Source organism: Heteronotia binoei, chromosome 12 (assembly GCF_032191835.1).
Source record: "Heteronotia binoei isolate CCM8104 ecotype False Entrance Well chromosome 12, APGP_CSIRO_Hbin_v1, whole genome shotgun sequence".
Taxonomy (NCBI): domain Eukaryota; kingdom Metazoa; phylum Chordata; class Lepidosauria; order Squamata; family Gekkonidae; genus Heteronotia; species Heteronotia binoei.
This window is the reverse complement of record NC_083234.1, coordinates 41,083,142-41,108,596: the sequence shown is the minus strand read 5'-3', so window position 1 is coordinate 41,108,596 and position 25,455 is coordinate 41,083,142. Positions and strand designations below refer to the sequence as shown.

General features: G+C 44.2%; 1 protein-coding gene across 1 annotated transcript in view; it reads right to left on the bottom strand.

The window, feature by feature from the left end:
* The window catches only part of LOXL2 (lysyl oxidase like 2), a 123,367-nt gene extending 100,693 nt beyond the window's left edge, over positions 1-22,674 (bottom strand). Inside the window, exons 1-2 of the mRNA XM_060251867.1 lie at positions 22,550-22,674; positions 2,786-3,223 (exon numbers count right to left, since the gene is read on the bottom strand). Of these exons, the coding sequence (XP_060107850.1) occupies positions 2,786-3,152 (367 nt within the window). The 5' untranslated portion in view covers positions 3,153-3,223; positions 22,550-22,674. The remainder of the gene's footprint in view (positions 1-2,785; positions 3,224-22,549) is intronic.
* Positions 22,675-25,455: the final 2,781 nt, after the last annotated feature.

Sequence of the window (25,455 nt, the reverse complement as noted above, 5' to 3'; positions counted from 1 at the left end):
TGGAGACAATAAGGGCTTCAAGGGGCAGCTGGAGGAAGTAACAATGCTGGAATGTGGGGGAAGGCTGAAGTTGCTTCTACCCATGCACTGGGGATGTGAGGACAAAACTCCCATTGAATGACGGATGTGAAGTTCTCAGGTTGTCCACTAACAAACATGGGGATTATGCAACATGTGATGTGGTCCTCTGAGCAAACTGATGGCTGAATGGGATACAATTCAGAGAGAGGGAGAAGGCAAGAAAGGGGAATTACCCACTGTTCTGTTTCTTAGTTGCTGTTGCTGCTTAGTCAGTGGGATGAATTTTTGAGGGCCCTCTGTTACCTTGGGAAAACCAATATTTCTACCAGCACCACTACACAATGCATGAGGACAGATGCTGGTGGCTGCTATGGCTGCCACACATCAAGCGTCTGCAGTAGGACTTCCCAAGTCTACAACATCTAGAAACCTAAATTTTGGTAGAGCTAGTTTGCAGTAGTGGTTAAGTCTGTGGGCTCTTATCTGGGAGAACTGGGTTTGATTCCCCACTGTTCCACATGCACCTGCTGAGTGACCTTGGGTCAGTCACAGTTCTTGAAAGAGCTGTTCCTCTCAAGAGCAGTTTCTGTCAGAGCTCATTCAGCTCCACCTACCTCACAGGGTGTCTGTTGTGGGGAGGGAAGGGAAAGGAGATTGTAAACTGCTCTGAGAGTCCTTTGGGTAGTGAAGGGCAGGATATAAATCCAATCTCCTCCTCCTCTTCTTCAGTCTGGGATGTCTACTTTTTTAAAAAGGCATTTTGTGTTTCTTGACTGAAACTTCTCACTTTACCTCCTAAAGGCAGCCATATGAACTAAGATCAGAACTGGGGATTTCCAGTCCAGAGTGCTCTTAATTACCGGTAATTTTCTAGACAAACTCTGGTAACAGGGCTAAGCTTGTTAATATTCATTATTTTACCTCAGCTATGAACTTAGTGGGTGGCTTTAGGGTCAAACACTATCTGCAAATTCTCACTACCCCCAGCTATTTGCGGTTTTGTTAAAATAAACGTGAGGGCTCCTTACATGTAGGGGTGGGGGTGTCTGCTTTGCAGGGCTATTTTTATAGGAAAAGCCCAGCAGGAACTCATTTGCATATTAGGACACACCCCCTGATGTCACCATTGTTTCATGCAGGATTTTTTGTAGAAAAGGCCTAGCAGGAACTCATTTGCATATTGAGCCACACCCCTTGACACCAAGCCAGCCAGAAAACTGCATTCCTGTGCATTCCTGCTTTAAAAAAGCCCTGCTGCCTTGGCTTTTAAAGTGGAGCTCTCAGTTTGAAGCTTTCGCACAACATAATGATGTAATTCAGGGGTAAAATTCTAGCAGGAGCTCCTTTGCATATTAGGCCATACCCCCTGTTGTAGTCAATCCTCCGAGAGCTTACAAAAAAGAACTTTGCAAGCTCTTGGAGTATTGGCTACACCAGGGATGTGTGGCCTAATATGCAAAGGAGCTCCTGCTAGAATTCCACCCCTGATGTAATCTGTCTGTTTTTATGGTTTATGCATTCTCAAAGTGCTGTTTCCCATCATTGCTTTACTCCAGCCTTCTGAGAAAGGAGACAGTTCACGTATGTTAAAATGCTGAAAGGAACTGTGTACATTTTCAGGTCCTGCAATGCTCCTGCCCACATCCGTGCCATTTTCCCCACTATCAGCCCCCTCACAAGCACCATTTTTCTTGCTTTTTTCATTTTCAAATTTGAATAGAACAATTATACCTATAGCCATAGCACATGAATGAGGAAAAGAATAAAAAGCAGGGGAGATCTAGTGGCCAGTGCAACCCTGATGACCACAGTCCCAAAGCAAAGTCACTGCAAATCACATGTGGAAGGAGAAAGATGGAGGAAACTGTGCAGCAAACTCCCATGTATGGCAATGCCATTGCTATCACACATGTCTCTGCATTTGCAGAACTCTCACTGTGTGAAATAGGGGTGCCAGCCTCCTGGTGGGACCTGGGGATCTCCCAGAATTACAGGTTATCTCCAGACTACAGAGATCAGTTTCCCTGGAGCAAGTGGGTGCTTTGGAGGGTATTGGACCCCACTGAGGTCCCTGTCCTGCCCAAGCTCCATCCCCAAATCTCCAGGAGTTTTCCAGTGTGGATCTGGCAACCCTACCTCCCCATTTCCCACTGGTGGTCAGGGGACCTGGCAACCTTAGCGCCGTGAAAGCAGTCTAGCAGCACCTCTCCTGAATCTTCTGTCATAACATCCAGTTTGATCTTTCAGCAAACCAGTCAGCTCTACTTTACAGGGTTGTTGGAAGGATTGCAACAAACACATCACAAGCACTTTATAAATGCTATGCATGATTATCATTTGATACTGTAACTGATTTTCAAATTAAATGCTGATAAGGTAGAAAGGAGGCATTATTTTATAAAAGGGAACAGGGAAATGGTCTGGAGGGCACTATTCATAAAGGAAATAGGGCTTATTGTTTATCAATTTTTTGTAATCCAGTTACATCATTTATAGTATGTTTTGTAGTATTTTTCTTTACTGCATTTTTCCTAATTTTGTAATTTGGTTTGAGTCTCAGTGAGAAAGGCAGACTACAAAGTAATAAATAAATAAAATACCCAGATTTTAATTTATCTGTTCCCTCCCTCCCCCACACACCCCAGTCTTCAGGATGCAGCAAGGCATCCAATTAATGAAAAAAATCCCTTTTGTCAGGCGGAAAGTTAAAGCAAACTAAAGCAATGCAAATGGTCTGCTTGTGAATAAAAGAAGGAGGACTTACCTTCTCCTTTCCCATATTTGGAACTGGGGATCCAGGACACAGCCTCCACGTAACCCAACTGCTTGCAGGCCACGTTTGCAGAGTGGATGGAGAAATCATCATCACAAACTGTGCCCCATTCCCCATCATAGAAGACTTCCAGCCGCCCTTCGTTGTGTTTCTTCTTGTCCCCTGCCAACCGCAACTGGATTTTGGGAGCATCAGCTGACTGCTGGTGTGGACTTGGAGGGTAGCCAGGTTGCTGTGATTGATGTTCATACTGAGCGAGGCTCAGGGGGCTCAGGTAAGCAGAGAGGAACAGCACAAATAAACAGTGGTTAAAGGTAAAACCCAGGAACCTCTCCATTTTTTCCCCCAGTGGCTGCATGTCCCACAATAAGCCAAAGTCCTTAAGCAGTAGAGTTCAGTGGAGGGCTGGGAGACAACTTGGTTGGTTTGCTGGAATGAAAGAAATGAAGTTTGTGAGAAGTCAAGCTGTAAGCTGGAGGACAGGAAGCAGCCTAGTACCCCTCTCGAGTGCCTGCCTCCAATTCGATCCCAACCTCCTGCTTCCAACTGTAATGATGGGTCCAAAGTGAGGACTTGGGAAGCCAAAGATCCTTCCATTGTGCCTTAATTCACATTCTGCTGAAACTCTCCTTCCAAAGGCTGCCACTGAAATGATCAGAATGAGGACAGGAGCAACAAGCCCCCCGCCAACATGCCTGGGTACAGTCCAGCCAAGAACCCTGCTCCCTCCACCTATCAACTGCCACCAATGAAGCCCTCAGAGAGAGCAGAGAAGTCTCTGGGTCCTGCTGCTCCATCTGGGAAGCCACCCTCCGGGGAACATTTGAAGTGATTTTAATGGACTGGATCCAGGCACCTTTTCCCTCAGACTTGCCCAATTCCCCTCCTTATTGCAGGCCCCATCCCACATAGCTATTGTCTATATGCAGGCGTAGTGGCGCATGGCCTGTGGTGGGAGGCCTCTTGCTGCTCTTCTCCATGGCTGGCTGCCACTCTGAGCAGTGGCAGGAGAAAAATAAAGAAAAATCACTGCTGGATTCTCTTATATCTGGAAGTGACATAGTGATGCTGGGGATGTTTCCGATTGCACCCCCCCTCCCATATCCCCTGGCAACCCTATCACATGACCCCCAGCTGAGTGCTTTTTGGTAGTCACCGAGGAATCCCTCCTTCGTTTTCACTAGTGAAAAGGCTGGTTGGATCCAGTTTAATGTATTTTGATTCCTGTGGGCCATTTTGTGGAGCTGATTTTGACTGAAAGTGGGGATAAATATAATAAATGCAGAGATTCTTCTCATCTCTGGTTTCCACATGCACATTCATCAAGCGAGTGCTCACACAGGTGAATAGCACTGGGAGGACAGAAGAACGGGCCTGTCAAGACTTTCTGGGCTACATCAGCACGTTGCTGGATATATTTCACTATTGTTGACCTATGGAAATCATTTGCAATTGTGATGTCTTGCTCATTACGGAAAACCCCACCGCCAATTATGGGTGCAGAGCAATGACAGAGCAATATCCCATGAGGTCTGGATGCAGCTTTGACCTCTCCTAGGATGCAAATGTTTTCAGTAGAATAATTTCACCTACCCTGTCAGCTGCTAGTGATCAAAGCTCTGTGTAGATGTTGAACCAGGGAAAATTAATACATGGAATCGAGAGGTTGCGCATTGTGCCTCTTGCCCCTGCTCTCAACTTCTTTGTATTTATCTTTCTGAATGGAGGCCCAAGACTCATACATTCTGTATGTGTGTAGACTCTGTACAGAAGGTTAAATGAAGATCAGGGTGGTCCCAAAAGCTATGAGCCTGACTCCCACACATCTTCACAGAGTTTAACTGCATGGAAATTAAACAATATTCATGCCTGTACCATAAATATCACAAATGATCTTTCAACAGGAATTATTGGCTTGTGCAATTTAGGACTGATTCAGATGTGGTGGCCAAAACAGATTTGTTGTCAGTAATTGTACACATGGCTATAAGCCAGACAATGCAGGCTTCCTGACATACGAGTCCCAAAACACATGCTTCCTATGTGCATACAGTGTTAAGGGGCACATGTAAAATGCTCTGTGTGTGCAGCCATTAAATGGTAATACATGAAGCAGCTCTTGAGATGCTTCCAAGATGAACTGCTTTGCTTTTCAGCGTGTTGAGGATCAAACATGTCTGGGAGCCAAAAATTAGTGTTGTCAATTCCCAGGTAGGGTCAGGAGATGCCCCATAATTGTAACCGATCTCTAACTACAGAGACCAGTTCCTCTGAAGGAAATGACTGCTGAGGAGGAGGAAGAAGAGGACATTGGATTTACACTCCACCCTTCACTTGGAGTCTCAGAACAGCTTACAATCTCCTTTCCTTTCCCTTCCCCACAACAGACACCCTATGAGGCAGGTGGGACTGAGAGAGCCCTCCAAGAACTGCTCTGTGAGAATTATAACTGACTCAAGGGCATACCAGCAGGTGCATGCGGAGGAGTGGGGAATCAAACCTGGTTCTCCCAGATAAGAGTCTGTGCACTGAACCACTACACCAAACTGTGTCATTACATTCTTCTGAGGTTTTTGTCCTCCCCAGCCTCAGCCAATAGAAGAAAGAGAGGCTTGGCTCAGTAGCTCTATTGTGTGACTGAGAGAGCCTGGCAAAGCAAGCTCTCCATCCCCCCCTACCTTCCCAAGGCAGGAGCCTCAGCCAATGAAGAAAATAGAGGTTTTGCTCTGTAGCTCCTGTGCAATTGAGCAAGCCTTGCAAAACAAGCTGTGATGCAGAAGGAAGAGCAAGAGAGAGGGAGAAGGAAGCACACAACAGCCAGTCGATGGGGGCCTCATTTGGCCCCCGGGCCGCATGTTTAACACCCCTGATCTAGTTGCTAGTTGTTACCTAGTTGGACAAAAGATGAGATGGCTGGACAACATTACTGATGTAACAAACACGAATTTGAGCAGACTTTGGAGGATGGTGGAAGACAGGAGGGCTTGGCGTGACTTTGTCCATGAGGTTGCAAAGAGCTGGACTCGACTGTGCGAATGAACAACAACAAAATGTTGTAACAGGGAGGGAAGGCAGCATGGTATTGCTCAATCTTGTCAGATCTCAGTTGGTACTTTGACGAGAGAATTCCAAGGAACACTCTGCAGAGGAAGGCAATGGTGAACCACCTCTGCTTCTCGCTTGCCTGGAAACCCCCTTGCTGGGGTCGCCATAAGTCAGCTGTAACTTGATGGCACTTCACACGAACACACAATGCTGTAATAACCCAATGCCTTGGTTCTGAGACTGGGCTGCAGCCCTTAAGTGGGCTAATATACTCTTGCAAGTGGGGCACAAGATCAGCAGAAGCAGGCTGAGCCAAGGGGAGGCTCTTGGCCCACCTCCTTCAAGCAGCAAAAAGAAGAAGAAAGGGCAGAGCATTGTGTTCCATCTTCATTTACACCCAGTCCCTCAGAGAAGGAAACAGGGAGGGGCTCAGCCTTCCAGGGGAACTTCGGAGAGCAGCACAAGACAACAGACATAGGGGCTGATATCTGTGGTCCCTGGCCCATGCTGTCAGTGGCCCTGCAGTGGCGAAGTGAACAGAAGTTCAAGGGATCCACTCCCACTAGAGAAGGATGCTAATTGTTTCTTTCTGGGTCAGCATCAAGGCACCTTCCAAAGCCTGTTTTTCAGCATGGAGGGGACCCACTGAGGGGGCACTGTGCTCAAGACTCACCCACCAACCTGGAGACAGCACACTTTAAAAAACAAACAAACAGAAACTTGGGTGGTTCTCTCTTTTGTTTCATTTTTGCCTGGAAGCATCATTTTAGTAACCAAAAGGGAAAATGCAAATCCTTACCTAAAAATAACCAGGGGAGCCCAAGTTCACTGTTCACAATAAAAAGGAGACCCCTTTCTTTCCTCCTATACTATCACACAATTTATTTCCATTACTGAATGTCTGGTTTTTAGCCACACAACCAAAAGAGCCATCAGAGATTTCTCCCCTCTCTACTATTACTGAGAGCAATCTGGCATCCCCTGTTCAAGTTCAGCCAAGACAGATTTTCTGCTGTTGAAGGCTAGTTGTTCAATGTGGGGCCCTGCTTAGAGCATCCCAAAACTCTCGGAGGAAGGACTACAGAAAGGAAACGTGAGCCAGACTTGGCCTTGAGCAGCTCATTTCCTGCCAATTCCCGCAGAGTTATTCCTTTTGTCATCTTTGCAACCAGCACGTGAAGCGGTCAGCAAGTCCATGTGTGGGGAATAGTTTCCACGTGAAACAAAGCCAAGAAGACGCAGTGAGAGGCGCCCACAACTGACTTCCCAGAGTGGGATTACTGCTCCTTGGGAGCCGCCAAAATACAGGATCGGCTCATAAACAGACATCTAGGAAAGAAATTATTTTCAGTCTTTTATCAAGAAAGCACATACCCAACAGGTACAGAGCAAGAAAGAAAAACAGACTCTCCCTAATTATTAGTTTGCTTTCTGTTTTGTTGGCCTGGTGTTCAGCTTTGCAAGATCTGAACTGTTAGTACAAACCCAAGTTGCTTGCAAAAACATGACTTCTATTCAGTTGGGACTTGAATTATCGCAATAACTGCCTACTTAGTGTCAGCAGAGGTTACTTCCAAAATGTAATTGCCTAGCAGTCTTGGTTTGTGTGTTTGTCAGAGTTCACAAGCTTGAGGTCGATTGTTTGCAAAGGAGATCCTTACTTTCTTGGTCCCAGGGCTGGCCCGAGGCTGCCTGGTGCCCTAGGCAAAGCTAACTTCTGGCACACACACACACTGATAATGTCATTGAGTGACATGGGGGGTGCCTGATTTGGTGCCAAATCAGGCACCAAATCAGGCACCCCCCATATCAGCCAGCACCCTAGGCAATTGCCTGGTTTGTTTAGTGGCCAAGCTGGCACTGCTTGGTCCCCGGGCATGATGGCCAGACTGATTCTTATGTGTTGAATTAAACATGGATTGATTTCCCACCACCAGCATATTTTGATGTCATAACAGAGATGTGAATACCTCAACACTTGTTCATTTTAAAAAAACAAATCACCATAAAGTATGCATGTGAAGTGTTTGGAATTTGTACTGTGAAAATGCCAAGTATATAGGTGTGTCAATAAGTCAAACAGATACAAACAATATGCCTGTATTTGTTTTCAGCCTGGTTTGGATCTGAAATGGGCTAGAATTCCTCCAGAGTTTATGGAAAGATGAACACTTTAAACATGAAATACATCAGACCAACTTCTCTTTAGTTATTTACAAGAATTTTGTTTGATGTGATGGTGTGCAAGACTTGAAACAACACTGCATTTTTCATCAAGAATGCCTCCTGATAAAGGACTCTGTGTAAATTTGTCAAGATGGGTAGCCATGTTAGTCTGTCTGCAGCAGCAGAAAAGAGTAAGAGTCCAGGAGCACTTAAAGTAACAAAATTTGTGGTTGGGTATGAGCTTTAGTGAGTTTTTGATCACTTCTCCAGATATAGCTAGATACAGTTTCTAGCTGTATCTGAAGAAGTGAGCAGTGATTCATGAAAGCTCATACCCTACCACAAATTTTGGTTAGCTTTTAAGGTGCTCCTGGACTCTTACTCTTTTCTGCTACTGCCAAGATTTGTGAATGCTTACTAAAACAGAAGTTGGTCCCCTGAGAGATATTGAGTTGAATCCAGGTGGTTTTTCTCACCCAATCTCACTTAATTCCCCTCCTTACTACAGTCCTCATCCCACGTGGCTTTTGTCCATCAAGGTCCCAGAAGAGCGTTCTTGATGGACAAAGGGGAGGGATCCTTTTCTCCTTTCTTCAACTGCAGAAAAGCTGCTAAATCCAACCTATTGCCTTCTCAGCTTTTTTTTTACACAGGAGAACAAGAATCTCTCCACTTTTGCACCTTTTATACTATGTTGTATTTTCTGCTTGCCTTCTTGAAACAGAAACGCGAAAGCAAGAACATGCTGAAAACTCATTTGAACAGTTCCCCTCCTCTGTATCCTCATATGATTAATTGAGCATAATGGCTTTTCAGGGTGTTTTAAACTGAGTTAGAAGAGCACCGTTCTTCATGTTTAATACACTGTGGAATCCTAGCCTAGAAGGGACCAAGGAGGGATCATGTCCAGTCTCTGAACTGAAGTTGGCATTCTACACATATTCGTAACTCTTCTACTGCTCTACTCATCTCCATGTATCTTTTAACATCCAGACACTGTCTGTAGCAAAGGGTACAGTGGAGGGTGATTGCAGCTGCAAATTTGCTCAGTCAGCCTCGGGTTCTTACAAGAATAAAATTCCCCTTATATCGCAATAAAATAAACATGGTAAGTTTTGTAAGAAGTCCTCTGCAAGTTAGGTGGGATCAAAACAATCAGACTGCTGGTTAGAGTGAGCTGTTTTTGTGCCTTTTAATTCTTTTCTTTTAGTGAAGCTTCTAGTAATATGTCTAACAATTACAATGTGCTTTAAAAATATAATAATATCCCACATTTTCCCCACCATGCATTTTAAAGTGTGTGTATTGAGGCATGTTTCTGAGGAAGTCTTCCATCCAGACACTTCAAACAACCTTACTGAGGCCCCTGCCTCAGTGTAGTGTTGCCAGTTCTGTTTTGGGAAACTCCTGGAGATTTGGGAGCAGTGTGTGGGAAGGGAGCTCAGTAGGAATGTGATGGCATAAGTCCATTTCCTCCAGGTGAACTGATCCTTGTAGTCTAGAGATCAGTTGTAAATCTGGGATCTCTCCAGGCCCCACCTGGAGATTGGTAACCCTACATCACTTAGATTTTTCAGAGCCAGCGCAAGAAAGGGAGAAATGTGTGTGGAGGAGAAATTTCATCTCACCCTCACATCTCTGCAGGTCCTCCTCATTCATATAAAAATATCAAACTTCAACAATATTTTATGAGCGGAAAAGCTACTGTTTCATATCTCACTTCTGCCCCAAATTCACTTCTGCCCCAAACTGGAGAGTCTTCCGCAAGCTGCTTTGTTTCAGTCTAAACTTCCCTGCATTGCACTATGGGAATAATACTACTGACCTACCTTGTTGAGTATTATTACTATTATCTAAGAAAGGGTAATGGATTTACAAGATCAAACCCTAAGCTGTTTCCCCCACAATGGAAAACTATGTACACCGGTCAATGCTCACACTAGTTGTGACCTCATCTCAGAAACGAGGACACACACTAAGACCGCAACACGTCAGAGAATAGTCCAAGTCACTCTGCATCCCAGTGTGAACTCCATTTAAATAAGGAGCTTTATGAATTCCTTTGCTGTGTGTGCAATTATTGGTAAGTCAGAATAGAAAAAGGAAGAGTGGAAGTGTTGAGTGTGGCTGAGCTGACAAAAAGAGACTTATTTCATAACTATATGATGGCAGGGGATGCTGAATTTTACTGGATAGCTGAAGCTCACAACTGATAGAAATTCAGAACCCAGATCCACCTGCTGTTGCATTGCCTAGCAAATAAACACAGGGCTTTTATCAGGATCTGTATATTTGGTCTTTGGGAAAACCGGCAGCACAGCACTGCTAATTCACACATTATGAAGTAAACAAGTTGGGTATGGGGTCCCCACATTGTGTCACAGACAGATGTGAGCCGTGTGTTCGCCATATCCATGTGTGGGTGCCCAGTTCAGATCAGGAGCATGGCACACACAGATAAGGGGATTCAACTTTCCCCCTTGTGCTATTTTCCCAATCAGAAATGATCCTAGAAGTGCTGTGTGTTCCCCAGAATACACATGGGGAGCTACTTGGAGTCACACCTTGACCACTGTCAGTCAGATGGGGCAAACTGAGCAAGACCAACTAACCCCTCTACAGAGAACATCATGACCACTGAAATCACAGATGGAGAACAGGCACGAGGGCACCGGCCCTGCTCTCCACCCAACCACAACATCTGTCTCAGAGCATGGAGTTTACATGCATACACTCTCTGTCAGCGGTCATTTTGTAGAAAAATAGGTGGTGGAACTCATCCAGGGATTGGTATGCAGCTGCACATACTATTCAATGGACAAGGAGGTGGAACTCTAAGAAGGAGGAGGAGGAACTCTCAGAAAGGTTCAGGAGCTGCACTCCTATGAGCTCCCACTGAATCTGAGGCCTGCTCTCTGTGTACATGGGAAAGAAGAGGAGGAGGAGACTGGATTTATGCCCACCCCTTCACTCAGAGTTTCAGAGCAGTTTACAATCTCCTTTCCTTCCTCTCTTGACAGCAGACACTCTATGAGGTAGGTGAGACTGAGAGAGCTCTGAGTCACCCAGCTGACTGTATGTGGAGGAGTGGGGAATCAAAACCCTGTTCTCCAGATTAGAGTTCCCTACTCTTAGCCACTACACCAAGCTGGCTCTATAGACACAATGTTCAGAAGCCAGTGATAGTATGCTTGTGAGGAGTCGTGCCAGTGCACTGGCACCTGCTCCCCCTCTGCATGTGTTAATTTCAAAGTGTGTGATGTTGTCTGTGCTCTTCCCAAGATGGCTCAGGATAGCCTGGTCTTGTCATATCACAAGAAGTTAAGCAGGTCAGCCCTGATTAGTACATGGATGGGAGACCACCAAGGAAATCCAGGGTTGCTATGCAAAGGTAGGCTATGGCAAACCATCTCTGTCTTGAAAACCCTATGGGGTTGTCATAAGTTGGCTAGAACTTGATGGCACTTTCCACCACCAATGTTGTCTGCAGGGTTATTCTAAAGCACTTTTGCATGTTCAGTCTTGAATGGGGCAAGGAAACATAGCCTTAGCTTTCCAAGGTGTTTAGGGAGCTGTGGTCATCACCTTCAGTGTGCTTGCAGTCCCATAAGCTCTACATATGAATGTGTGCTTTTTAAAACCATCATTTACTCTGGGATGAAACAGAACCAAATGGTGCTCATTTCCTCACTTCAGTCTCTGATTATCTTTGCAATGACTTACATTGCTCAGGGGCAAATTAAGGAGTTGTTGTTACTATAAACTGTTCAGATAAACAAATTCTTCTATTACAACACTTTCCAGAAGTGAGAAAAAATTAGCCATCGGTTGCCAAAATGAAATGTACACAGGGAAATGGCAGTGATGGGCACAGGGGAAGTGCCTACAGTCATCAAAACTTTCTGATAAACTGAAAAGCTGCATAATTGATTCCCCTCCACACACAAGATAAATGGCTAGGGAGGAAGAAATAGATGCAAAATGTACATACCAACTGTTTCTATTTATATCTTAGGGACATTTTTACTCTTAACCTGTAACAGTCCCAGAAAGATACTGTTTGAGAAAATGCACACATTCTGTGGGATACACTTGAGGGTCTCCAATAGCCCAACAACAAATCCAATAATAAAACAATCCATTCAATAAAATGGCTATGATAAACTGCATACATCAAATAATTAAGTTAGTCACTGGCTAGAAACTGTTCCTGATGTCAGCTCACCAACAAATGTACACCTGGAAAAACAATGGTGGCTCCACCTTTATTATGGGATGCATGTATATTTGTGGTAGACAGTCTATGTGTATGTGAGACAGGGAGGGAAGGGAAGGTAGGGTGAAAGATATCAGGTGTGGAGTCCAGGGTGCTGCTGTTGACCCAGCTGGGAAAAAAGTGTGGACAGGGAAGGCTCAAGCTCCTTCTCCTTGCATGCCTTGGCCCCATCTGAATTGGACCAACACATACTTTGGAACTGAGCTCCCACAAGAAACTTGTTTGATAGGTAGTCCTTGTGGAGTGCACGGACATAGCTCAGAGCCTTAAAAAGGTAAAGATACAAGCACCAAGTTATTACAGACCCATGGGGTGATGTCACATCATGACGTTTTCTTGGCAGACTTTTTATGGGGTGGTTTGCCATTGCCTTCCCCAGAGACTGGCTATAGCATGCAGATAGGACTAAGTTCTTGTTCAACTCTCCTATGCTTTGCTGACTGATTTGTGGCTAAGCTAGAGGCAAAACTACTGCAATGCACTGTGGAGAGGGGCGTCCATATGTACAGTAATGCACATTAAAGGAGCATTATGTCACTCTGGATATGACTTGTGGCATCCTTGCCAGCAACTTGGCCAGCCGCCATTGGTCTAGCTTTATATCCCACCTCCCAACTTCACCCGTGTTCTTAGATGATGGACATGTTACCTCTAATCAAACGTCCTCTTTACGTGCCCAATATACTACAATGTGCATTGTCTCGACTACTTTGGATGACCCCACGGAATCCAGATTGTAACTGTGCCACAAAACAAATGAGCATGCACGACAATGTCTCATGTCAGATGTACTGCCAAAGAATAATGTTCAAACAATAAATATGCCATCGTAAATTGTTAGACATTAAGGTGCCAGAGGACTCTTTTGTTATAATGTTCAAACAGTAAGTGGAAAGATTTATTGCTTCATGAAAAAAAATTCAAAGCCTACATCCCCTAGGATAGGAGGTGATGCTGTGCGGAGCCATCTTTTTGGGGAGCATTTGTAAGGCAGCCATCACCATTTGTATTACTTGCTTCTAAAGTAATCCCTGGTTTCCTGAAATCACATTAAACTGCTATAATGGTTGCAGGGAATAGGCTGTGACAGCGTGGTGACTGCCATTTGCAGCTGCACTCAGTGGGTGGCATTAGAAAGCTCCCAATAAGCAAGATAAGATCCAATCAAATGATTTTTAGCTTGACAAAAGTGTGAGGATAGAGTTCACTGGAGGGAAGGGAGAGAGAAGAAGCTCCTCCCCCTCAGTATCTCTCACCCCTAAGGTTGCCAATCCCCAAGTGGGGGCAGGGGATCCCCCGATTTGGAGGCCCTCCCCCCGCTTCAGGGTCGCCAGAAAGCGGGGGGGAGGGGTGGGAAATGTCTGCTGGGAACTCTGTTATTCCCTATGGAGATTTATTCCCATAGAAAATCATGGAGAATTGATCCGCGGGTATCTGGGGCTCTGGGGGGGCCTGTTTTTTGGGGTAGAGGCACCTAATTTTCAGTGTAGCATCTAGCGCCTCTCCCCAAAATACAATCCAAGTTTCAAAAAGATTGGACCAGGGGGTCCAATTCTATGAGCCCCAAAGGAAGGTGCCCCTATCCTTCATGATTTCCTATGGAAGGAAGGCATTGAAAAGGTGTGCAGTCCCTTTAAATGTGATGGCCAGAACTCCCTTAGAGTTCAATTATGCTTGTCACAGCCTTGATCTTGGCTCCACCCCTAATGTCTCCTGGATCCACCCCCAAAGTCTCCTGGCTCCACCCCCAAAGTCCCCAGATATTTCTTGAATTGGACTTGGCAACAACTACTCACCCCCCCTTCCCCAAATTTTCTGAATATGTTCTTTTTTAAAGAAAAGCATCTAGCCCTTGTATTTAGTGAGAGAAAAGGGAAAGAGAGCAGGCTGTATGGTACCCTAGAGCAAAGGTGTCACATTCATTATAAGGGCCAGATCTAACATAAATGAGACCTTGTTAGGCTGGGATATGAGTGTCATAAAATGTAATGCCAGGTAGCAGAGATATAAACTTTATAAAAGACACAAACACAATTAAAGATTTTTTTTTTTAAAAGCTTAAAACATTAGTACTCATTGGTCTTAAAAGTGCTTTCTTTGTATCTCTCCCACAGGATCCAGGGAACTGGGCAAAGGAAGCTAGGGCTCTTTCCTTCCTTCCCCAGGGGACCAGAAGAGGGAGGAGCTTCAGCCAATAGAAGGAAGAGAGCCTTGGCTCTGTAGCTCCTGTGCAATTGAGCAAGTCTTGCAAAGCAAGCAGGAGAGAGGGAAAAGGAAGCAGATGGCAGCCAGTTGCTAGGGGACCTGATAGGAGTCGTCTGGGGGCCTGTTTCAGCCCCTGGGCTGCATGTTTGACACCCCTGCCCTATAGCATATTATCTTAATTCCTTTCATGGTTTTATCCAGTGAGTATAAAGAAACTGGGATGACTAATAAGCAACAGGGATTTAAAACATTTTAATCAAAATATAATTTTACAAATAAAATAAACTTTCATTTAGGGGTTTTTGACGGGGTGTAGACCTATGATGCTCTTTTTAGAAAAAACACTACATTCCCAAAAGTACCGCAAGCTAGAATACCCTGATGGCCCATCTCCACTATACATTCTCTTCTAATGTGGCCAGTGGGTACTGTTAACTAGACATGTTCTGTACTCAGATCTGAATTCTTAGGTGTGTGGAGGGCCTCAACTTGGATGAGGGACTTAAGTCTCCACACACCCCATTGTCTTCTTCTAAAATTGCCATATTTGCCCATTTGAGGAAATTTGCATAAACTGATGGACTATATGTGTGTATTGATGGAGGAAACAGTGATGCAATAGGACAGTTTGGGACTGGGAAAATGGTACACAGGGATTTTTAATCCTCCTTTCTGAGCACACCATAGTCCTGATCTGAATTGGGCTCCTGCACATCTGGGAATTAAGTTCCATGCATGTGATTCCCAGACTCCCAGTGTTGACAGGACCTGGGGTAGACATGAAGAGGGCACAAAGACAGTGGATGTGTAAGTTGAGCCCTGACTAAGGGCATGCAACTGTTCCATCAGTGCAACACAGACAACTATGCAGGAATGCAGCTTTGGCATTGTACATAGATACACTGGCCTAAAGGGTTATGGTTATGATTGGACCAAGGGGGTTGGACTAGATGACCCTGTAGGTCCTTTCAAACTCTATGATTCTATGGTGTCAAATGTGTCAAACTAAAATTCTCTTTGTTCCTATGGCTTTGAAATGCTAACCAACTCTTTCTCATCCATCCGTTTTTTTGAATGTTAAACAGCTTCTCTGACCAATTGTGATCTTAGCTTGAAGAGAAATTATATAAAGTCAAAAGTGAACATGTCAGTTGGGATGATGAAGTGTGTGTCCAATGCTGGTGTTTAGAGAACTATTTTCAAATGCCCACAAGACACACTGGATGAGGGCAAGTTAGTTGCTTTCTTTCAGAATCAGTTCTTCCAAAGGTGCCAAACTAACAAGAATGTCCATTTGGGGATATTAAAGGTGAACCACACTGTTGGTGTTTGCAGCTTTCTCCCATATAATTGCCATTTGTCATATTATAGAAGCCTTTTTTCAGATGTAACTTTGAGGGTATCCAAGTACATGTAGGTATTGGACACAAAGTCACAAATGAACTGAATGGATGGAAAGCTACAGCAAATGGCACACGTTCCAATTCTAGAAATTCTGTTTAAAATGGAATTAAGGAAAAGTGGAATACTGACCAAAATGACATTCCAGAATAAAGGAACAGCATAAACCCAGTCATCTCTAACTAGCAGATAAATATAATGCTTTGGTTTCTGCTCCCAGTGCTATACAACATTTTTTCCTTTATGCCAATTTATCTGTTAACGAAGTATGACATGGCACAGCATGTCTTTGACAGCACCCACAAAAGCTAATTCTACACTAACTGTGCTAGTCTTTATGTTCTATGAAATACTCTGTTGTGTGTGTGTTTTGCTGTAATAGATTAACACAGCTACTTCTTTGAACCTGTTGCAAATTATTCATTTGGTGATGCTACAGCTAGTTTTCACCCAGCTTTGTACATGATTCTGCATCTCCTCCTTACTATGGGCACAGCAAACATTTGAGCCTGGATCTCTTACATCAGTGGTCTTCAACCCTTCCAGACCCAGATCCTACATTTCTCCTCCCAGGGACTTAATGAGCTGCATGGATGTGACATCAGAAGAGATATCAGTCATGTGACAGGAAGAGGAGGAACCAGAGTCTCTGAATCTGTTTGTGCTAAAAAGGAGTCTGCTGCCTGCTGAGTGGCCCAGCACAGGCCAAAGAGAAGCAGGGGCAGGGCTCTCTTTTTGTCTGTTCGTGTGCACTAGAAGCGGATCCTTCAAAAAAAAGGAGACAAAAGAAATAGTGGCTGTATAGGGGCTTGCCCTGCAGTAAGTTGCATGACCTGCATATGGGTCCCAAACAATGGACTGAAGACTAGTGTCCTACATCAAACTTAGCGCTCTAGATACTATACCTCTGGCCATTTTTCATGCTGCAGATTTTCACATGGGAGGAATTTCCACAGAGGAAACATAGGTATAATATATGTGTACACCATCACACATGACAACTTCATACATGCCCAGCATGTACAAGCATCATACATGACAACCTACATATAGGGTACATGTTATTTCCTATATATTTATGCATTTAGAATACTTCTATGCTATCTCTTCAGAGTCCTGCTCAAAGCAGCTTTCCTACATAGAAATACCTTGAGCACATGAAGCTGCCTTATACTGAATCAGACTACTGGTCCATCAAGGCTAATATTGTCTACCGAGACTGGCTGTGGCTCTCCAGGGTCTCAGGCAGAAGTCTTTCTCATTATCTACTGTGTTATCCTTTTAATTGGAGATGCTAGGGATTGAACCTGGGACCTTCTGCATGCCAAGCAGATTCTCAACCACTGAGCCACAGCCGTCTGTGTAAAAATGTTGTAATACCCAAAGCAGCCCATCCTGGTTCCTTTAAGATCTCCCTGCTTAAGCTTCCCCATGCCATTGGTATATACCCATTTGAGAAAGTCATTTCAATTAACCTTCACTCAGTCAGTACCAATACTGTCTTGTCTGTAGTTTCTGATTCTGATGGTGACACCTGTTATTTGATCCTAAAAAAAAAGTCAGGGAACTCTTAGAGCTTGGAACTAAACTGCTGCACATGATCTGCATTCATTCCAGAATCAGTCAAGCAACATTTACTTTACAGCCTACTTGAGCTCATAGGCAGAAGTACATCTGGAGACACTTTGGAAAAACTACACACCCTGAATGAAGATATTCATCATCTCAGGTCAACCCAAATCCTTTTGAGTTTGGCTCTGGACTGTAAGAGATGAGTATCTAGAGCAACAGCTTTCAAGCATTTGATGCCTCCTAAGTCCTGAACATTTCAAGTCACTGTTGTAGGTTCACACTAGGTTGAAAAGGAAACAAGCCAGTTCTGCTGGGCTACATCAGCTAACCAAGAGGATACTTAGATTGAACCCTACATTACCCTCCAGTTGCACCAGACAGGGAGAAGATCAGATAACAGGCTGATAAGATCATCCATCATAATCGATCCTCTCATGGAGGAACCCCTTCTAAGCTTCCAAAGAACCTCAGAACTTTCTGAGTCACATTTTGAAAACTTCTGCTCTATAGATCTTTGGGACAGACTACATAGGGATTGGCTAGGGGAAATGATATATTAGTTTTTTTAATGAGTCGGGTCCAAGAACCTGGACCCAACTTGTTTTTCCTGCACCAACACTGCAGCTGTGGGGAACAGCTTTTTAAAGTACCACGGGGTCACAACCTGGCTCAGGACCCTGGTATGGGGAAAGGAAGGGTGTCATGTTCTCAGGATGCAGGCAGGCAGGAGTCCAAAGCCAGTCCAAGGTCGAAGTCCAGGAAGTCAAGCAGGAGTCAAGTCACCAATGCAGAATCACAAACCAGAATCAGAAGTCAATGTCCAAAAGCCAAAAGGTCAGGGTGCCAAGGAAATCAAGCAGGTCAGGATCAGGAATCTTAAAGGAGCGTGGATGCAAGCCAGAGAATAGACTTGTTGCTTCCACAAGGTTACCAGGTCCTGGGTGGGAGCTATATGGGAGTCTCAATCAGCCTGCTCCCTGGGTGGCAGTGTCTCTGCTTGAACTCAGGGCTGAGAGATTTGAAGCATCGTGCCTTATGTCTTCGCTCTGAAAGTTCTTTCCGGAGCCTGCTGCTGTTTGTTCAGCTGAGGAACTGGCTGTCAACTCTTCCAGGTCTGTTAACCCTTCCAGCTCCTCCTCATCAGGGCTCATGACAAAGGGCTTCTGTGTTTTGCCCTGGACCATATTGCCCATCCAAAATGGCTCCAAAGGGGTGTTATCTGCCCCATGTTGGAGCTGCACATGCAGTAAATGCTGAAAAATAGGCAGGGTTTCTTTGGAATCAGGATTTAGCAAGACTGAAGCTGTATATACATATCTTCTATATTAAATGTCAGGACTCAGCATATTGGGATATTTGAATTAGAAAAGATTGTGCCCCTAAAAACATAGAAAGCCATCAGAAATCTGGGGGAGGGCTTCTGGATCAAAGAAGTGATACTACCAGACATCTATATAATTGAACTCTGCTGCCTTCCATTGAGAGCTGGTGTGGTGTAGTAGTTAGAATAATGGACTAGGATCTGGGAGGCCCAGGTTTGACTCCCTACTCTGCCATGGGAGCTCACAAGGCCAATCACTTTCTGCTAGCCAAACCTCCCTCCCAGGGTTGTTGTGAGGAAAAAATAGAGGAGAGAAGAACCATGGTAGCTGCTTTGGGTCCCCACTGGGGAGAAAAATGAGGTATAAATGAAGTAAATAAATAAGAAGGCTGCAAAAATTAAGCTGGTCTCCCACAACATAACTTATATAGATCTTTTACAGATTATCTTGTTGCAACCCCAACAACAGTCATGCAAAGTAAAAAGGTAAAGGTAGTCCCCTGTGCAAATACCAGTACGACTCTGGGGTGACGTCACATCACGATGTTTTCACAGCAGACTTTTAACGGGGTGGTTTGCCATTGCCTTCCCCAGTCAGCTACACTTTCCTCCAGCAAGCTGGGTACTCATTTTACTGACCTCGGAAGGATGGAAGGCTGAGTCAACCTTGAGCTGGCTACCTGAAACCCAGCTTCCGCTGGAATTGAACTCAGGTCATGAGCAGAGAGCTCAGACTGCAGTACTACAGCTTTATCACTCTATGCCACGGGGCTGCAAAGTAGACCAGTGTTATTACCACCACCACCCCATTTTACAGATGGTGGACTGGAGCTGGGGAGAATGTCTTTTCTAACTAATGAGACTGGGAGAAATGGGATTTGAACTCGGTTGTTCCAGATCATTTGCTTAGCTGCTACGTTATGCCCACTAACTGAAAGAAAACTCTGGCTTGCCCTCTTCACTTAAAAAAGAAAACAAAACAAAACAAACATTAAAATTGCCCAGCCCCCCCCTCCAAAATCATAAGTTATCACAAAACATTGCTCAGTAGCACAAGTGAGAATATAACCAAGAATCTCAGAAATATGCTCCTCTGGCAGTTATTTGCTGTTTCTTAGCAGGGATTATCAGGGTGGAAAACATAAAATATATACAATGTAATACAATCAATAGAACCAGGTCCCAAAAAGAGATGAATAAAAATCAGTTGCAGCCCATAAATCAACGTCCATCCAAAGAGCTCTCTTCACACGATATGGACTATCTTATTGAGTCTGGATTCCCACTCTGTGTCAAACATAATACAGTTGCATATGAGTTGCAGGTGCCAACTCAGGGTTCAGAAATTCCTGGAGTTTGGGTGGTTGGAGCCTGGGAATGGGAGGATTTGGGGAGGGTGGGACTTCTGCAGGGTATAAGGCCACAGAGTCCAGCCTCCAAACCAGCCATTTTCTCCAGGGGAACTGATCTCTGTAATCTGGGGATCAACTGTAACCCCAGGAGATCTCCAAGTCAATCAATCCATCAAACCTTTAATAGCATACAGAGTAAACTAAGAGAAAGTGGATCACTGCTGTCATAATGAGAAGGGAAAGAAAGAGTTATACAGATAAAATTTAAATATAATCATTACGGTGTCTTGTCTTGACTAATCTTGGTGGCACACTGAAGAAATGAAGCAACCTTCTCAGTTTATGCCAGGAAAAACATAATTCAAAGATCTCCAATTCCCACCTGGCGGCTGACAACCCTAGTTGTGGGTTCTCCTTACTTCCAGCACATCTGATACCCAATCAGGATCAGAACTATGGTGCACACAGAGAAAAGCCTCCTGCCTTCCTTCCCATGCCATTTTCTCAGCCTGAAACAGTCACAAGGGTATACTGTTCTGCCTGTTGTGGAAAACCCCACATATTTCAAGAAACACTCTCTACCCCATCATGCGTGAAATTCATGTAAACACATACATCTTTAAGGCTTCTTTGAAAGGATCAAGATCCTCAACCTGACAAACTTCAAAAGAGAACTGATTCCATAATTTAAGGGGCCATCACAGAAAAGCCCTCCCCACAGCAGCAATTAATCTGACATGCTATTCCATATCGAACCCCGCCCCACCTGCCAGTGATCCAACACAATATAGAGTGCAAACCTATGCAACTGCATTCTTATCCCAGTGGAACTACAATAGTGTTAATTACTTACTCATAGTTGACATAGTTTAAAAGATACCAAAAGGCCTTTCATCCTCAAGTCACAACAAGCCTACAAGTTAGGTCTCTGAACCTCCCACTTGGTTTTAGGGATCAGATGCACCAAAGCAGAACATCTGATTTCACTAAACCAGAGTAATTGGAACATGCATTAAGAGCTATTAGAGCAGCTGGAATAAAACAATCCAGATAGAGTCCAAATTGCAGCTTCTTTTGGCATGAGTTAAGAATGTTATGGAATATATACTGCCCCAACCTGCCAGCAAATTAGAAACTGCCTTATTAGCTCTGGAAGCATAAGTGTGAACATTCAGTCTTGTCTTTCCTATTAGCACAAAAAACACCCCTGCAAGGCAAAAAGAAAAAGAAATGTTGTGCAAAAGATTTATTGTGGCATCAGCTTTCATGGACAAGAGATGGTGTCTGCTGAAGCCCATATCTGACAAAAGTGGACAGTAGTCCTTGAAACAATAAAACTGGAATAAGTCTGGAAGCTGCTGTCAGATTCCTTCTGCTGCCACTGATGAACACAGCTACCCTCTTGAATTCCTTTTGTGTAGACTTCTTACAATGTTACACTAATGCAGACTGGCTTCCCCTCTTTAATTTTCCTGAATATCCTGTCGGGGTTCATATTATTTAAACAGAGCCATTCTCTTTGGTCCATCACAATGGACCAAAATTGTCCTCTAGTTTTGCATACACATAGGGATCAAAACTCAAGTTTTTCCTGTTCACATCAAACTTTTCTGCCATTCTGGTCCACAAACAAGGGATGGAATACTATTATTCTCACATGAACATTATTATATTTCCACCCTTCTTCTACCATGGAATTTAAAGGCAACACACATAGGAGGTTCCCAGGAGGTCTCCTATGCAGCACTGAGTGGACCCAGCCTTGCTCAGCTTCAGCAGGGTGCCTGTACAGGGGCCTTCCAACCATATCCTGGGACCCACTGTATTAGGGAAGGCCCATGGCTTCCACTGAGAAGGTCCCACTCTCAGTCCCCTGTACCTCTAGTTAAAAGTAGATTGTGAAAGACATCTGCCTCAAACCTAGAAAGACCTTTAAGCTAGCTCAGTAAGCTTCATGTCAACTGTTCAGTGACCTGAATTTAAATAAACCAAAGTCTAATAAACTGTCAAGTACTTAGCTGTTGGAGACAGTCTGGGTTATTTTGTCTGACTTAGTAGAGTTTTGAGGAAGGGTCCCATCCTCCCTGCTGTTTCCTGCCCCATGCATGGCAGAGTTAATGATGTTCATAGAGAAAATATAAAAAAGAGACAATGCAACCACCAGATCTCCAGCCACTCAGCTGTTCAGGTACCCAGAGAGTCCTGGACAGAACAGGAAAACACAAAGGTGATGTTTATTGGTTCAGAAACATTTTAACTAGTCCATACCTCTCTGTCTGGAATACCAGCTCATTCTGACAAAATGTAGAAAAACATATGCAAAGAACACTTATTTCCACACACACACATACAAGGCCTGCTGCTATTTCTGTAACTGACCACTATATTTGTTAAATTCTCTGAAAGTTGCCCCTTACCTAGCAAGTCACAGGCAGGACGGTTGGGGGAGTTGCTCCTCTTGCATTAAGTGCCTCTCCTAGACTGAGATTCCCAGCAGTTTGGGGACTGCTTTTCCTGGCAAATTTCACTGGAGCAAACCCCTCCCAGAGTCCACCCCCTCCACACTCAGCCAACACCAGCAGAGGCTAAAAGGAGTGATATCACGCATTTTCTGTTGTAATCCGAGAGCCGTCCTTGTGGCATTCCTAGAGTGCTCCTGCTCGGAAGCATCTGGAGGAGAGGGGGGGCAAGATGAAGGGGATCAACTGCTTTCTAGGAGGCTTGCATAAAGAATGAGACAGTCCAGTCAGGAACTCTATGCTTTGGAGAATTGCATGTGCCTGCGGACAAGGGTGAAAGCAAAGGGAAGAGTGTATCCCCACTGACAGCATTTCACAGATAAAAATAGAGACCGAGGCTAGTTTTCCCCACAAGGAGGGGCCACAGCATTTCCAGGTGTAGTTGACTAGGCAATTTTCATGGATGTGTGGGTGGGATAGGGAGCAATGACATCATATGGCCAGGAATGATCCAGCCCACAGACTGGGGAAGTTGGCTAGCCCTGCTTCACAATAACTCCCAGCACCTTTTATAATTCTCTCAATTATAGCTACCTAAAAAAGTTTCATTTTTAAAAATACTAGAACATTTTCCTTTTTAATAAAAATTCCCATTCCTTAAATGGAAATATCCAACTCACAAATTAAATAAATCAAACAATAATTCTTACGTGGGTGACAGTGTTCGAATGGGGGGCAGTCACCAGCTTACTCTGACTATTGGATATAGCTGTGATAAGGACATGCTTGTTAGTTTACATCTCAGTTCTCACACTCTGGGTCAGTGCCCAAGCCTCTCCATCATCTACAGCTCTGCTCTGCTCACTATATGCTGTGCTCCTTTACTAAGCAATAGCCTGTTCTGCGATGATTAAAAAGCAAAGAGGTGTTTCAAGTGAAATAAAAATTTGCAAAAGCTGTCCTACCATTTGTTATCAATAGTTCAAAATATCCTGCAGCAGTGGCTGCTGTAGTGTGTGAAATGATGGGCTGTGTATTGCATGGCATCTTAGCATTCCTGTGTTCACACATACACACTGACACACATATGCACTTGCGATGCGGCATTTCCTGTTTATGGGCCCAAGGAAGGGAGATAAACCCCGAAGAATCACCACTCCTGAACCTATTTCCCAACTGCTTCATGCCATAAGTCCTATTATGGGATATGGAGAAAAAGCTCCTGTTATCTACTGTCTCCACCCCATGCTTAATTTTATAAACCTCTGGCTTGGCCACCTAGTAAATTTATGACAGAGGTAAGATTTGAACCAGGGACTGCCTGGTTGCTAATGCAACCAGTTCTCACACTGCTGTGTTCATACAGTGCGCATAATGTTGATGATGACTTCTTCTTGGACTAAAACTCCTTCAAACTCCTAATGATTAGACTCAGGACACCTGTTTGCTGTTACCCCTTTTGATAATATTTTAGAATCACAGAGTAGGAAGGGCCTGTAGGCCATCTAGTCCAACCCCCTGCTCAATGCAGGATCAGCCTAAAGAGCATCCCTAACAAGTGTTTGTCCAGCTGCTGCTTAAAGACTGACAGGGAGGGGGAGCTCACCACTTCCCTTGGTAGCTGATTCCACTGTTGAACAACTCTCACTGTAAAAAAGTTTTTTCCTAATATTCAGCGGGTACGTTCCCTCCCTTAACTTAAGCCCATTATGGCAAGTCCTATCCTCAGCTGCCAACAGGAACAGCTCCTTGCCCTCCTCTAAGTGGCAGACTTTCAGATACTTAAAAAAGAGAGCAATCATTCATGTCACCCCTCAACCTCCTCTTCAGACTGAACATTCCCAAGCCTTTCCTCATAGGGCTTGGTCTCCAGGCTCCTGATCGTCCTTGTCCATCATCTTGCATTTTTTATTTTCCTAATGGCTGTAGAGCAGTCATTTTGGCCTCAATATGAAGTTTAAATTTAATTGGGGCTCCAAAGGCAAACCTTCAAGAGCTGGCTCCATTAGGACTTCAGCTTTTGTGAGCTGCTTTGAGTCCTACGTGCTGGAGAACAGCAGGGTGTAAACACTTTAAATAAGCAATAAATAAGAAGGGAATCCTTGTTGATACCAGAATGGCTGAATGAACATAAAAACTGTCCTCACTGCTGCCATCAACATTGTCTCCAAATACATCTGGATTTGAAACTAACCGATTCATACTACCACTTCTACTGCATGTTTACATTAATTCAAGCCCATGTAAGTTGTGACTTTCTAAGCAACTGGGCCATCAGGGGATCAATAGTCTTCTGAGACAGAAGAACAAAAATGTGGTCAAGTATCTGGCAAGTTGCAACCACATTTCTCCTACAATAGCAATTTATGTAACATTGTGGAAGTACACATTATAGAGCAAAAAAGCCTGAAAGAAAGGCTTAGAAAAGCTAACAGATTAAGAAGTTCTTTACATTTCTTCCTACCAACCCTACAGAAGGGTTCTGTTCATGTGCGTCGCTGATTAATAATATTTACAAACATGCTTCAAGAACCAGCCTTCAATAGTGATTGAATTTAAACAAAGAACAAATGCTTCACTCAGATTTGCTATTCAAGGGGGGGAAAGCCACAAAGATGACGAGATTATAAAGAGGTGGAAAGGCAGAAAAGGAAGGGCAAAGAGGGAAGAGAAGCAGAGAGACTTAGGAGAACAGGCACATTTTCAAATGCTGTTCCATGCAAGGAGCAAGAGATGCCAAAGGTGAGAGGCAGAGAGCTCTAGAGAGAAGGGGCAGCAGTACAGAAAGGGGCCATGGGCAAGGCTGAAGAACAAGAATGACTGTTTAGCTAAGCGGCATGGCTGCTTTGTTTCTATTTTGCTTA